We start from the raw sequence: 15,755 nt of genomic DNA, 5'->3' as shown, positions 1-15,755 counted from the left end.
AGAGGAATTTTGTTTACTGTGGGGAAACCATGAGAAACAAAGTATCTGGAGAGCTACTGTTGGAGGATAGGCCTGGGTAATGGTTCTGCCATAGCCGTACTAGCAGTAGTACTCCTGGTGTAACTGCCTACACCATGCTAACACAAGCAAGATGTGGAGGACCCCTCTGAGGACTCTGCTGGTAAAAAGTGGAGGAGTAAAACCAAATAGCTAGTTTAGGAGGAATAGTTGATAATAGTGGAAATGTCTGAAGGCAAAGTTCAATGTAGAACTGCTAGAATGCACACCTGGCTCACCTTGCACCAAGCACTCAGGCCAGTCATGACTGGCTGTTAGTGTGCTGCCTCTGGATGTTTGCTACCAGAGCTTTGCTGAATTAACAACTTGCTATGAGAAAGTATTTTGGATCCATGGCAGATGAAAGTTATGGTCCTTGATGTGCGTTGTATGTTCTTTCATCCCATCCTCATGTTGAGAAGATGTCATGGCCTTTTATAAACGTTTTAGGACACTTTATGTAAGCTGGCAAAATTAATTCTTGTGTAAGTTACTAGTATGAAATCTCAGCAGCTTTATGTTACACACTGATTTTTATTTTATTTGGTTTTAATTTTTTGTTTGATTTAAAAATCATAATGGGAATGTTAGCTTTCAGCTAACAGGTGAGATGCTTTCAGCTTCTCTAGGTGTACTGTGGACTGTATGCAGCCTTTCTCACTCAAGAAATTTGAGTTTGGGCATAAGCAAGAGGAAAACTACACAGAGTGTGAGTGCTGTATCTAACCATCTCTTTAACATGCATTGCAAGCATCAAGAACTGACCTCAGCTTTGTTCTGAGGAATTGAGCATCTGTACTGGGAGAAGGGGAATAAAGCTGTCTACATGAGAGCACTTGGTGGTTTTGTGTTCTGCAAATTAGTAACTCAATCCAAAATGTTTGTTTCAAGGAAGGGATGTGTTAGTGGAAGTGTATTTTTATTTTTAGCTTGTCTCCATGACTAGGCCGTGTAAACATAAGGGGCTATGGAGTCACTTAGGCTTTGCTCCTTAGGGGTCACATGCACACCTTGCTTTTCCTGCACAAGGGAGGGCTGGAACCTGAATTAGAGTGTTTTTCTGAACTGGCTCATTACTAGACAACCTGTGCTTTGGCATGGCCCTTCAAAGGTTGAATTGAGTGTTTTTTATAATGTAGGGATGATGCCAATTATGTCTATTGGCAAGTGCCTCTGAATTGATGTGTAATTCACTTGATACTGAGATGAAGCATGCTTGGCTCTGATTTCCTGCTTTATGGAATGTGTAGGGCTGCTTACTCACAAAGTGTTGGGATAAAATTCACAGTTACGAAGACCTCACCTTTTTCATTTTTAGAAGTGTTTCATTTTTAGAAGTGTTCATTTTTAGAAGGTGGGTTAAAATACACTCTGGTTATCTTGGTTATTGCCTGTTGTTTTGCACAGTGTTAGAGCTGTGAGGATAGTAATAGTATTTGAAGTGCAGGTACTTTATGATGGTGAAGTATGCAGCCTAAGATGAAATCCTGTATAACTCTGTGATACCCTGTTCTCATGTAAAGTATCTTGTGCCTCTGGAATTTGTGGGAGCGTGAGAGATACAACAAATGAGTAATGTCCTTCAAGGTAGGTTTTATTTTGGTAGAATTTCTAATATTGCAGTTTATAAAATTATTGTGTTATTAGGCCAGATGAATTCACTTCTGGGGTGTTTGTCCACAAACAGGCACAGAGCTCAGCTCAGTGCACCTACAGTTGGTTTAGGACTGTAACCTTAAAAGCTGGAGTGTCAACAAGCTGTCCTACTTTTACTGTACTTGGAGAATATGTGGTGTGAAAAGGATCTTTGTGGTTGTGCTGCAGCAGTGCAGTGTGGGGAGACTGTTGAGGAGCAGTATGGTGGGTTGGTATGCTCGTCATCTAGAGACAGCTGCTCATCACTAAAACATTGTTAGCTGGCCTGTAAAAACACCTGGTGGCTCCTGAATGCTGTCTCTGCTGGCCTCTGTGGGAATTGACTTGGGTGTTGTTGCTCCTGTCTCTTGCTAGCAAAACTAAACATACTATGTTTACTAATGTGATAAATATTGCTCTTAGCCCTCCCATTCCTCCTGTAGATACTGAATAACTGTTTTATAGAAAATCATCTGAGTACTTTTCTCAAATGCTAGGTAGTTGCTTGATGAAGAAAACCTGAAATTGCTTTTTCAAACTGTGTGAACGACAGTTGTTTTTATAGAAGTAAATGTTCCATGAAGGAAAAATACTTGGAAAGCAGACAGGTAAAATAAAATATACAGGAAGCTTGAATGTCAGTGACTAATGAAATGGTATGTTTTGCATCTAACTCTCTGTAAGGCACTATCTGTATGTGAGATCTTTACATGGGCCAACTAATAAAAGGTATCTGACCTTCCTCGGATAAAATGTCTACTTAAAAATTTTGTATAGACTGTGTTTTCTTGCAACCACAGCTAAATTATACTGGTATATAAACTGTGAGTGGGGAAAAGCAATTTTGTGGAGTGGCATGTTTTCCATGCTCTTGAATGGGTTAGTGAGTGGTACTGGATTTTGAATGTGGTTGTGTAGTCTAGTTTGATCTGGACTTTTCATAGTTCTATGGTATCTAATTACAGAACAAGGGTTTTAGTCTTGCTTTGTGATGTGGTTAGGCTGGGAGTGAGATAGTACCATATTAACATAATCAGTGCAAAAAACCTGTCATCTGACTTTAATACTTATAAATACGTCAGAGCTGGATGAAATTGTTTAACGTAGCCAGTACGTTGTTTAGACTATATCTAAAATAGCACATGTTGTTTTGAGACTACTCTCTTGAAACATCCTCATAAATTAGTCCTCAGAAGTGCCCATTACAAATACTGAAGTAAGAGCGGCGGCAGTGCAAGGAGAGCTGGATCCTGCTCCCGCTGTGTGCTCCGGGAGGTCACCGGAGTGCGGCGGCCGAGCCACTCCCGAGTGGGCTGAGCAGTGGAAAAACAGCGGTGGGAACTTGGCTGCTGCTGCCTGGCAGGAGGACGGGCTGGCGGCTTTTTCCGCTCCAGATGTAAATATTCATCACCTCACAGCCCGCATCTGGGGCTGGCTCTGCGGAGCGGTGCTGTGCGGGGACATTCCGTGTGCGGTGCCAGGGCGCAGACAGACACACAGACAGACACACGGCTGCTGCTGCTGCGGGGAGCGCGGTGCCAGCGCACGGACGGTCAGACGCACGGCGGCTGCTCCCGCTGCTGCGGGCAGCGCAGTGCCAGCGTGCCCGGGGCAGGGGAGCGGCTCCTGGGCATCCCCTCCGCGGGGTCCCGGTACCGCCGGTCCCGGTTGCAGAGCGCGGCCCCGGTGGTTTGCATGCGGCGGGCCCGCCCCGCTCACCTGGCCCGGGCGGGCGCGGGGGCCGTGCCGTGCCGTGCCGAGGGGCCGGCGCTCGGCCGCGGGGCCAATCGGCGGCCGGCCCTGTTGCTATGCGCGCCCCTACTCTGCCTCCTTTGTGGAGGATGCCCTGGGCACCCAGCCGCCCGCGCCGGCGCTGCGGGGCTCGCAGCGGGAGCGCCGGGCCGAGCGGACAAGGTGTGTACGGCAGCGAGCCCCGCGCCTCGGGACGGCCCGGCTCGGCCCGGGGTGCCGGGGAGGGGGCCGGGCGGAGCGGCGGGGGGAGGCAGGGAGGCCGGTGGCACCGGCCCGGACAGGCTGCAAGGCGTGAAACAAGTTCAAGCTGTGTAACTCAGGGCAGTCGGCAGCTGTTGGCGGTGCTTGTCTGAAAAAGGTGATTCGAAACCCACCTATACTGAGTGTAGCAAAGTTTGCCTCTCCGGCTGAGTCTGTAAACAGTTCCTTTAGAAACCCGAACCAGACATTCTTCCTTTCCTTCCGTGTACTGAGCCTATGAAAGGCTGAATTTCTCTGAGTTGGGGGTTGGCTTTTCGTTTTCCTTTTCTAACGTTCCCTTAAAGGAAAGTAATGGACAGCCTAAAAATTAACTCGGTTAATTCATTAGCTTGTTAGGCCAAGAGTATTAAATGTCCTGGAACAGGAGGGGAGGATTTTTAAGCCTTAAAAGTGAGACGCTGGTTAAGTGTCAGATGTGCTAACAGTTGTAGTTAGTGTAGCCATATGTAACTGTTTGACTCTTCATTGTTGTGAGAAAAAAAACAATCTCTTCCCCCTCCCAAAAACACCCTGAAGCTTAACTGAGTTTCTTCTGTGCCTTGTTATGTAGGTCAAGTTTCTCTCTCCCCTTTTTTTTCCTCCAGCAGGAGGAAACTATTACAGTATTTTGATTTCTGCTAGAAACAATGCATGAAACATTATTAGCCCTTTGCCACTACTTGTTTGTCTTGGGGCAAATGAAGCTGATGCAAATATGTCAGCTTTGGGGGCAATACAAATATGTATTTTTAATTAGCATCTTACTGGTTGCTCAACTATATGGTATAAAAAGCTAATATTATACTGAACTCAGTGCAGAATTGAGGATTATCTATTGCTTTTTATGCTAACTTGTTATCTAAAAATGTCAGTGTTGCTCTGACCAAGTACTTGCATATATATTTATACATATATATATATATATATTCATCCTGTGTCTAGAGCTTGTTGATATTACTCTGAAAAGTGCAAGAGCTCCAATTTAAGTGAGCTTGCTGACATTGGATGACCCCCTCCTGACACAGGAGGAGGAATGATTCCACTAGTGTACTCTTGTGTTTTGTGTGGGAATATTGGCTTTGAATCACTGAAGCACTGCTTTGTAAAGTAGTAAGGAATTTTGGGAGGACAAAGTGAAATTTCATAATTACATAGATTAAATTTTAAATATGTGAGTCTGCCATTTTGCTATGTGGAAAATTGCCATATATTAGGGAAGAGGCGGGCAAACTAGATTCTTGGCTAAAATTCTGTTAAGCCTTTCAGTTTTGACCCTATGTAAAGTTTTATTATTTGGAGTACCAGAAAACTATTAGATCTTAATAACATGACTTACAGCACAGAAACTTGTAAATAGCTGAATTGTGCTGTGTGACACAGTTCAATTCTAAAACTATCAAAAAAGTTCTTCTGTTTTATGCATTCAAAATTCCATAGTAGGCTCATAGTAGGTGTCCATTTTAAAGTGCAGTCTTTTACACAGCTTGAAAGTTGTAATGTCCTCATTTATCCTCCCAAATAAAATTTAAAAACAATTTTATGGGCCTGGCCACTCTCCCAGAATTTTTTTTTAAATGGGAAGCATATATTGTCTCTTTTGTAACTTTTTTACTTTTGCAGGTTACTATTTAACCACTTAAGGGCAGGCGTTGTAGGTGAAGGTTAATAGCATTGGGAAAATGACCCGAGGAGCTTCATGCTGCTCCACCATCATCAGTTCATCTCTCAGAGCTCCTTGCATTTCTCAGGAAGAAGTACAGTCTGTGCCTTTGGTCTGCCAGCCTTATGCCTCTCCCTCCACCCCACCCTCTCAATAATTGGGGCTGCATATACTGAAACCTACTGAAGCTGGAGGTAGCCTTACTAGCTAGGAGGAGGATTTTGGGTGGTCAGACATGTTCTGACAAAGTTCCACAAGATATATTACCCACCACTTAGATGACAATGAATGGTTTGTAACATCAAAGTTTTGGGAGATCAAGTAGCACAAAGAGAAGATGAGTACAAAAAAGAAGCTGCAGTAGAAGAGGTCAGATGTTATGAAAATAGTTTGCTCTGGGCTTTTTGTTTTGTCTTTTTCTGTATTTCAGATAAAATAATGGAATTCTTAATCTGCATTCCTCACCTGAGGACACTTCCTAACAAGTCCTGTGCTTTTTCTCCTGTGTGCTTTTTTCATTACCCTGATAGTTCTGTTCTAGCAGCAGAGCTGCAGAAGTGTTCAGCTTGTAGGTGTGATTTCTAACTGACATGATGTTCTAATAAAGCTATAGGAATATCAGCTCCTACTTAACCTGCATACTATAATGTTTAATGTCTTGTCCATTAAAATAAAATTATTGAATTCTTGGGTGTTTCTATCTCTTCTCGCTGTTATTGCTTTTTACAAGCTTTATAATTATCAGTGCATTTGCACTCTTAGGTTTGTTTCTCATTTTCTTGTTTTTCACTTATTTTGGGGAAAAAAAATTGCAGCTTAGTGGCATTGTAGATGCCTTACATGTAGGCAGAAAATGTGCTTAATAGTTCTTCCCCAGGATTATTTATCTTGAGTTTAGGTATGCCATCAGTGTTCACATTCTTGTTGGAGTTGAAGGAAGCCTCTTGAGTTGATGTGGTCTGATAGTCAGAAAGCTGCCCTGGATGTATTTCTCCAAGCCTTCACATGTGAAGTCAAAAATGTCTATAAAGGGGAATTTTCCTGAACGTGCTAAGAGAAAATCTTTTCAGGCACTTCCAGACTGTTCAGTTGCATCATTCTCTTTTGAATCTCAAGTAATGACACTGTGTTCTTGTTCTGGATCTCTAAACCCTTGTATTATATCAGATCTGTCCTATGCATGTGTGGTTGTATCTACCCAATCTCTCATTTTTTTAGCCTGAGAAGGCATCTCAGCCTGTGCTGTCTCTGAGCCATGTTCTGCTGCTCTGAAAGTATTTGTGCATATAACAGGCTGCTGGTCTGCTTGTCATCATGAAAGACAGACCAGCCTGGAAAATAGTCTTGTTATTGGGATGTGTCTTCCGATGCCCTGCAACTCTCTGTATTCCACAGAAGTATTTTTCAAAATTTTCTTCCACTTTGTAATTTTGGAGGATCTGAGTTTCGCTGGGTGTACCTGTGAACAGAGTGCTCTTAACATATGTTGGGGTGTTAAATGACTGAAACAAGGACTTCCTGCTTCCTGCTGAAGGCCTCTTCCTTGCCCCTAATTGTACTGGGGTTTTTTGGGGATTTTTTTGATGGTTTTTTTTTTTTTTTTTTTTTTTTTTTTTGTCTGTGTTTTTTTATGAAGTAGTTTTAGGAGCAGTGAGATGCATTGTTCCCTTTTGTCACTGTACGGCTTCCCACTTTCTTATTGAGGGTGTGATGAGTGAGGAGCAACGAGACTGGCCTGCTTTCCTAGAATGAGATTCAGAGTATTTTTCTTTAGGTTATGCAGATTTAAATGAAGATAGCAGAGTAGAGATAAGGTAAAATGCTTTTAACTCCAGAATTCTGTGCTTGGAAATTAATAACTAAGTTTTGTTTTCTTCATGTATGCAGCAAGTAGGCAAACATATTTCAGATTCTCTCAGAGGATGAAAGACAGTATTTACTTGTTAGCAGCACATGGATGAATCAATGCTATTCATCCTCTGAAATAAAACTACAAAACTTTTCTTTTGCTATATCAAGAAGCTGGGATAAAGAAGATTGAGGGATGCTGTGGAACTTCGGGAAGAAAATGTAGAGTGGAGTGTACTTAAATGGAGGGATATAGCCTCTCTTGGAGTTCAGCCACATCATCTATTGTCTGATGAAATTCTTTTCAAATTGCTGTCTAACAATAAAGCTGCTGCTTCTAGAGGTTGGTGTCTGCATAAGTGTTTGCTTTTTCCTCGGTGAGAAAGGAGAATATTGGCCAACTTGTAGTAATGGTGGTCATCCCACCTGAAAGATAACTGAGCCCTCAGATGAATGTCCTTTAATTAGGAGATTTTCAAAAGGGCTGAAGGTGGGGAGACTTAAATAGCAAGCACCAGTGCTAACAAGCAAGACTGTTGTTAAATAGTTAATAACAGATGGCTGAACTTCTGATGCAAATGATGAGACAGAACAAGAGAAGTCCTCTACATCCTGACCCAGCAACTCCTCACTACTGCCATGGCAACTAACACGTTTTTTACTCTCCAGTTTTAGCAAAGTTTATGAAACTCAAGATAACTTGTTGGTTTTATGACTTTAAAACAAATTTTAAAAGGCAAAGCAAACCAGCTGGAGAAGGAGAAAAGGTAAACTAAGAATACGTGGATATGAATTCCTAGAGGCCTTGTGTATTGGAGTTCCTATAACATCTTTCCAAAAGATGTCTGAAGTACTGTATACTTTAAAATGCCTGGCAGTTAAAACATGAGTTTAAATGCAGAAGTTTATAATCTGAGCAGATCTCTCTGAATGCTTTCCATTTAACTAAACAGGAAAATTGCCTCATGCAACTTGAATGGCATCACAAAGGGGAAAGGGATCAGGAGGTAAGAAGCTCTCTGCCCTGCCTTTGACCTGGGCATGGTAGGGGTGAGGAGAAGCCTGTGGTGGGGTGGATGTGACTTCTCCTCTGACTCCCACTGGCCTTGGGCTGTGTGAGCAGGATGCTGGAGGTGCCCCAAGTGCTCTCTTATTTTTATAGTGAAGTTACTCTGTGGGTGCTGTACCTACTGTAGTTAAATTCAAACGAGAATATATCAATATCTCTTTTTAGGGTAAGACATCTGAAAGATTGTTGGTTTAGACTAAGCTTCATGGCACTGAAAATACCATGGAGGGTGGGGTTTCATTTGGGAAGTCATGAACAAAAGCTTTGTATATAACTGAGTCCAGGTCACTTCTCATACAGCAGGAACAACCTGTTGTCTCTTTTATCAGTGCTGTTAAGGACATGTAGATTCCTCAGCTTTTGCTGTGTTTGTGAGGTACATCTGTGCTTGTGGGTCTTGACTACAGCAGTGGCTTCTTTACAGAGTGAAGGAAGTACTTCATGTAGTTGTGTACCAAGCCTCTGTATTCTCAGGCTGTGTTCGCTCACTGTTTTGTGTTGCTGTGTCAGATGGATCAAGGACTTCTTCCTCCTCCAGGTGTGTAACTCAGTCATAAGAGGACTTAAAGAGAAGGGAAGCAAATTCACGGCCGTTATTTGTATCTGTTGTACAAATTAAGACTCCCACTTGGGTATCTGTGCTTTACTGGGTACTCTACAAGCATGGAACAAAAGACTGTCCTCACCTCAGACCTTATGCAAGTATCAAACGCTAAATCAATGGCTTCCAACAGAGGGCTGTGTGGAGACAAAGGGATAATACTGATGGAGACAGATAAACTGTGCTCCCACAGGCTAACAAGCCTTTATCACCGTAATGGAGAAGCTGCAAAGCAGAGTCATTTTAATCAAGAGTGTAGAACAACACAGGGGGAGTGAGGACTGGTGATTAAAGTAATCACAGGCCAGTTTACTGCAGTAGTGAGTGGGTGACAACAGGAATGCTGGTAAGCCATGGAGGATCTTGAAAGGAGAAGAAAAAAAAGTTCTTGTTCTCTTGTTATGAATTCTCTTGTTATGAAAGATGATATTTTAAGAGACAAAAAGAACAGGAAAATATGGCTTCCTGTTAGGCACTGACCAGAGGTACCTTACAAGGCTGGGTGGTGGTGAGGCATAATCTTGTGTGTGCTTTTTTCACACAGATTCTGTGAGAAATCCTGCGGGTAGTGCTGGCTCTGCCCTGGGCAGGCAGATAAGGCAGTGCCATCTGCTTGCTATGGCATTCACGTGGGCAGTGCCCAGCCCAGAGGTCCCCACTGGCAGGGCAAGCTTCCAGCTAGGACTGCGAGGAATTTATCTCTGAGGAAAATCTTTGGATTTCAGACAAGCGTTTTTCCAAAGTCGAGAGGAAAACCAGCTCATGCTAAAAGCAATTCTCTGAATGCTGTTTCCTAGGGATTCAGCCCAGCAAGGAGGGTGTAGTGAACCCAGTTTGCATGTTTTTCTGGGGATAAAGAGGGCAGGTTCCTTGTTGTCTGGGTTCCCATGCCAGATTCTGATGCTTTCAGAACTTTCTTCAGCCACTAATTCACATGGTAAGAATAAAATGTTCTGTGCTAAAAGTCTCTCAGATGTGTTTTTTATTAGTTCTTGAAGATAAGTGATTGCAAAAAACCAGCTGTTTACAGTAATAGCCAATGTAATCAGATACTTCTAAATGGAAACTTTAAGTCTTTTTGACTACTCTTCTGCGCTTGCTGTTTTCTTATCTCTTAGAAAAAAATCCTCTTTCTCCAACAAAATTATGCATTGTTGTCCTCTGATAATAACAAAATTTATTCTCTTTATTGATTTCTAGTAGAAAATCTCTGTATAATGGTTTTGCTAATGGGAGGGTTGACAAAATAAGTTATGGGTATCAGGCACTTGGATTGCGGAATGTTTGTGAAGGGCTTTTGTTTTTTTACCTGATGCTTAACTTGAGCATTCACAATAATTTATTAGATCTGTTAAACCTGACAAGTGGGCAAATCCTTAATGTTGCCTGAACTGTGTTAGTAGCTGAAGTGAAGCTTTTGGTATATCTGAGCTGAATTAACCTTGGAACAATTTTTCCTGAAAGAAAGTAACTTTGGTATTTTCTGATTGAAATTGCATTGGATATTTACTTTGGGCATTCATACTTTTTCTGCTAGTTCAAAACTCAGCTTTCTGGGCTTTTTCCCCTGCTGTTTACTTTTAATTAATTATATAGTTGTGAATTATCAAGGAGAAACTAAAGTAAGGTTTTATTTGTCTGCATTTGCCCAGATACAAAAGAGGCTGGGGAGGGCCTTGAGCTTTGACTGGATAAAAACTGTTATTCTTCATGTGCTGCTCGTGTTCACTATTTTTAGTGTAGTGTTTTGTTTTTCCTAATAATTTATTACTCTGTCCCTTGACTTACGGGTCACCTGATTTCAGAGCACGCGAGCAGGCTTTGGATCCTTTCGTCTTGTATAACCTGATAGTTTATCTCGAGGAGCAGGATGCTGCTGCTGCCGGGGAGATTGGCCTGCAAGTGGCCGTGCAGGGGTGAGCCCTAGCCCTGTGCTTCTCTGGAAAGAACGTTCCAAGAATCCTCAGTACAGGGTGTTACAAACACGCGTGCGGCCAATGAGCTCCAGCCCAGCCCAGCCCGGTGGGTGACTCCAGGTCAGTGCCGTGCAGGGACACTGCCTGCTGTCCCCACCGTGCAGGGACACAGGGACACTCTGCCTGCTGTCCCCATAGTGCAGGGACACAGGGACACTCTGCCTGCTGTCCCCACCGTGCAGGGACACTCTGCCTGCTGTCCCCACCGTGCAGGGACACAGGGACACTCTGCCTGCTGTCCCCATAGTGCAGGGACACAGGGACACTCTGCCTGCTGTCCCCATAGTGCAGGGACACAGGGACACTCTGCCTGCTGTCCCCACCGTGCAGGGACACAGGGACACTCTGCCGGCTGTCCCCACCGTGCAGGGACACAGGGACACTCTGCCTGCTGTCCCCATAGTGCAGGGACACAGGGACACTCTGCCTGCTGTCCCCATAGTGCAGGGACACAGGGACACTCTGCTTGCTGTCCCCCCCATGCAGGGACACTCTGCCTGCTGTCCCCACCGTGCAGGGACACAGGGACACTTTACCTGCTGTCCCCCCCCGTGCAGGGACACTCTGCCTGCTGTCCCCATAGTGCAGGGACACAGGGACACTCTGCCTGCTGTCCCCACCATGCAGGGACACTCTGCCTGCTGTCCTCCCCGTGCAGGGACACTTTGCCTGCTGTCCCCACCATCCCTGCCTCACTCCCTGCCAGCAGCAGCCTGAGTGAGCTCTTCCCCCTCAAGGGAGAATTGTTTTCAGCAGATACATGGTGAATACACCACTATTATCCCTGCTCCAGCAGTGTTAATTTTGGCACTTGGTGTGAGTGTCCTGTGTCTGGGATTGTCAGAAGCTTGTTTTGTTCTGTGAGGTGCCCGGTGGCGGGATGGCTCTGGTAGCCTTCAAAGCTGCTGTGCAAGCCTGGAAGGATGGTTGAATGAAGGGGAGAGGGAAAGCAGACACTTACATTTTGTAAGCAAACAAGTATGCTGTTTGAAATTTCACTGTTCAAGTTTTTAAAAAGGTACTTTCCAAGGTCTGGTGCTCTAGAGTTTCATTAGTCTGATTGTTTTGGTTTTTTTTTTTTAGATCTTAAGGTCAGTCTGATCTGTAACAAGATAAATGTACTCAGCTAGATCCTGTCAAGTCTTCAAATTGGGTGAAAGCAAAGAGAAGGATAAACTGCATACATCAAGCAATTCAGTACTTGCCCAGGTGAAATACATCTAGACATGTACAATGATTATTTTGATGATTTGTATTGAACTACAAGTTCATTACTGCCCAAGCAGTTGCAGATTTTTAGTTCCTGGCCCATGAGGTCTTTTCAGCCCCATGGAAAACTGCACAGACTGTCATATTCTCTGGAATTTAAAAATAACACCAATTAGCCTTCATTTATCTGGATCAGGGCCATTGGCTGACCTGGGTAACAGTGCTGGCATTCATTCATAACTTTATGGTTTTTGCAGGTTCCTCTAAGACAACAGGATATTTGAAATTGAGTGTTATCCATCCTTGAGGGGGAGGGGTTGCTTTTTCCATGGGTGCAGGGTTTATTGCTGCACTGGTGACTTGCTGATAGCACCTATTTTACACTCTTACCCAATTTGTGATGTAAGTAACAAAACCAAAACTTTTAAAATGTGCTACCTGTAAAATTCTTGCCCCTGAAGAAATCACATACTAATCACATATGGGAGAGTTGTTTGTCTGGTTTTATTTTATTTAGTGGTCTTTCAATAGAATAGACTCACCAAAAATTAGACTAGGTTTTTTTTTAAAAAAAATGTAGACTTCTGCCCACCCCTGTCCCACAGTCTTCTCTGGTTTGTTTTTGATTGGGGATTTTGTAACCACAGTAAAGCTGAGAAAGTCCAATATCTATTAAAAATAGATACTGATAGGTATCTTTTGAGGAGATTTTCAGCATACAAGATCTTTGTCAGCAGCATGGTTTTCAAAAACCATCAGTCAGGCCCACTGGCACCTGACCACAGTGTGGAGATGAGTGTTTGAGTATTGGTTGTTGAAAGTTTTCTGAGTGTTTTGGTGCTTAGGAAACCTCACTTGCCTAGTCGACAATATTGTGTTGAGGGCTGAATGCTCAGTGAAAGGTTTCCATGAAGTGTGATCCCATAAGTCAGCATGGTACTTTTACCAGGGGCTTTCCCTGACTCCAGCCGCTGTGGCATGCCTGCTGATTCCACCCAAAAGTGAGTCAGAGCTCTCACACAGCACTTTCCAACAAGTTTATTTTCTGGTTTATTTTCCAACAAGTTTGGAAAATAATCTCTGGTTTATTTTCCAACAAGTCCAACTATGGTCTGAAGCAAAGGGCACATGATGTAGCAGTTCTTTTCCTTGCAATGGTTTTAGGGAAGAAGAACTTGTGCCTGGTGGGTGTAAACCAGAGTGGAACCTGTGCACACACAGAATAGAGATGGCTTTTCCCAGTGAGACTTTTGTGTTCCCATTGCAGTTTTGTCAGGCACTAAATGACTTCTAAACAATTTGCTAAAAATCCTTTTGAAAGCTGAAAGCGTCTTTATATTTCTCCTCAGAAAAGAAGTGTTATTTTATCTATATTAGTAGAAAAAGAAGCACAAGAACACTTGAAAGTATATTGCCAAAGTTTCTAAGTACAATACGTATTTGAGATGATGAAATAAAGCATGAAATACCTCAAACAGCAAAAATTTTGGTGTCAATGGGGAAATTTTAGAAACCAGTATGTTTGGCAAGGATAACACTTTATCCCTATAAATGCTGAGCCCAAAGATACTTGTTTCTGTTGTGAAGAAACATTACAGAGGAATAAATCAAGTGACACTTCAGCAAAAATCTGGTCAGCAAAAGGTGCAAACATCTAGTTTTTTTAAGTGCAGCTCTCATAGGCATTGAAATACCTACTGCAGGACTTTTAAAAAGGTCTCTGTTGTTTTCCAGTAACATCTGGAAGTGATTTATTATCACAAATTACTGCTTTCCATCTCTAAACCAATCTCTGTATAAAACAGTACAGAAGTGTGTAAGTAGTTGAATCTTTGTCAGGCTGGATTGTTAAACAAATTAAAATTGAAACTTATGGATGTCATCCTGTATTGTATTGTGTGTAGGGCCTGAAATAAAATTTCTGGCACACACTTTTATTTATGTACTATAAAAATGCTGTCACAGCTGGAATTTAATGCAGAGCTGCCATCAACCTGTTTAATGGGAAGGATGTCTTGGCCTGGGAGTTAAGACTTCCCACTATTCAATTGCAACTGTCACATGGATGATATGCCTTCAGGAAGAGGTGAGGATTAGCTAAATAGATGTGCTTTTTCATTGTTAACACACACTGGGTTTCATTTGAAAAGAAAGCAGCAGCTGTGGAGTCACTGCAGAATGATATTTGCAGCTAAGGTGAAATAGAGTGAGCTGATGAAAGCCTTCAGCCCATGTGTCTTCAGCCATGTGGCTGCTGCTGAGCTCCTTCTGAGTTAATGAGCAGCCATAATGAAGGTGGTTATCATTCCCATCTCCAAAGTTCCCTTGGCTGGGAAAGCCTTGATGAAAGTCATCAATACCAGTGAGGGAAGCGTGGAAAAAATTATATACATAGAAATTTTGTATTGGAAAATCTGTGCTTTAGTGTAAAAAATGCTCAGTTATTTGCCAAGGAAACACCTCAGGAAGAGATTTTCACATACTCTGTAAAATGAAGTGTGCTGTTTTCTGTTCTAGGGTGACACAGGGCTCCTTCAGCTGCCCAAACTGGGCATTTGGATGGGTTTTGCATTGTGGTGCCAGTGCCTGTGCCTAGGTCCGACCTCCACATTGCCCTTGCTACCCTCTGGGACTAGGGTGGAATTTAAAACAGAAATTTGTCTCCAATATAATTCTGCAAAGTTTCTATCAGCATCTTTAGCAGGGCAGTAAATCACTGCACTGGTGGTGAGTGAAGGCCAGATAGAAACCTTCTATTCCCTTCCAATTACAGCCAAGTGTCTATTCTATACTCAGCACCACACACTAATTTGAAAGAGCTGTTTTCTCCTAATTATTTTCTTTTAGAAATGAACAGAAACACCTGACAGAAATCCTTTTGCTTTGTTGGGGTTTAAATTTTTGTTTTGTTCAGATAGGTGCCTTGTGTCATGCAGTTTGTTCTAACACTTGCTAGCTTAGGCAGAGCATCAGCTAAACAAGGGAAAAATGTAAAAACCTAGAGATGAACTAATGGAAATTACTTGGTCTGCTCCTTTTAGGCATTTTTGTTCCATTATAGTACAATTTCAGGGTTTTTTTAATGTAGTCACATTTAACGTAATCACAATGTAGGAAATGGTAATATAAAGGAAAACAGAAATTGATGTGCTCTTAAGGGCATTTGCTGAGCCAAGTCCTCTTTGCTTTCAGGACCTGTCCAGCTGTAGCATGTTGGTACAAAGTAGCACCTTTAGTTTAGGGGTCAGCAAAATGAAAATGTTCTCTCCCCACAACTGGCTTATTTTTAAACTGCTAACCATTGCAGCACTGATAGTCTTATGGCTTTACACAGATATTTCAATACTTATTTACCATGTCAGGATAGAGTGGAGACAGTTGTATTTTACATGATACATGTTCTCTTACAACTTTTCATGAATTGACGTTTGAAATAAGCCTCAAAGATCATGTTTTCAGGTATTGCTTTCCTTCTACTAAATACAGATGTTGAAACTGTAATGATTGACCTACTTTACAATTTGTGATTTCATTGTGGAGCAAGAAACAATTCAGCTGATACCATTTTTCCTTATTCCTTTTCTTTGTCCACTTAAGGGAATACAAATCCAGTTTCCCTGCTCAAAATGCAAATATTGGATCTAGAATTTGGTTTAGTGCCAAAAAATCAAAAGAAGCACATTAAACTGTTGTTGCTTAGATAAAAAT

At 42.5% G+C, this 15,755-nt stretch overlaps 1 protein-coding gene across 6 annotated transcripts in view; it reads left to right on the top strand.

Moving 5' to 3' along the window:
• ATOSA (atos homolog A) overlaps positions 1 to 15,755 on the top strand; it is a 47,306-nt gene that overhangs the window by 8,566 nt on the left and 22,985 nt on the right. For 4 of the 6 annotated variants that reach the window (XR_009419456.1, XR_009419455.1, XM_059482607.1 and 1 more), the window contains exon 1: positions 9,612 to 9,799. The exons of 1 other annotated variant lie outside the window; for it this stretch is intronic. Coding sequence is in view for 2 of the 5 variants with exons in the window: in XM_059482607.1 (XP_059338590.1) it covers positions 9,646 to 9,799 (154 nt within the window). In the remaining 3 variants the exon portion in view is untranslated. Of the gene's footprint in view, positions 1 to 3,540; positions 3,607 to 9,611; positions 9,800 to 15,755 lie in introns of those variants that run through there. One more of the 6 variants, XM_059482609.1, reaches the window with a different exon arrangement.

This window comes from Ammospiza nelsoni, chromosome 14, assembly GCF_027579445.1.
Source record: "Ammospiza nelsoni isolate bAmmNel1 chromosome 14, bAmmNel1.pri, whole genome shotgun sequence".
Taxonomy (NCBI): domain Eukaryota; kingdom Metazoa; phylum Chordata; class Aves; order Passeriformes; family Passerellidae; genus Ammospiza; species Ammospiza nelsoni.
The sequence above is the reverse complement of the archived record's forward strand: the minus strand, read 5'-3'. Positions and strand labels throughout refer to the sequence as shown.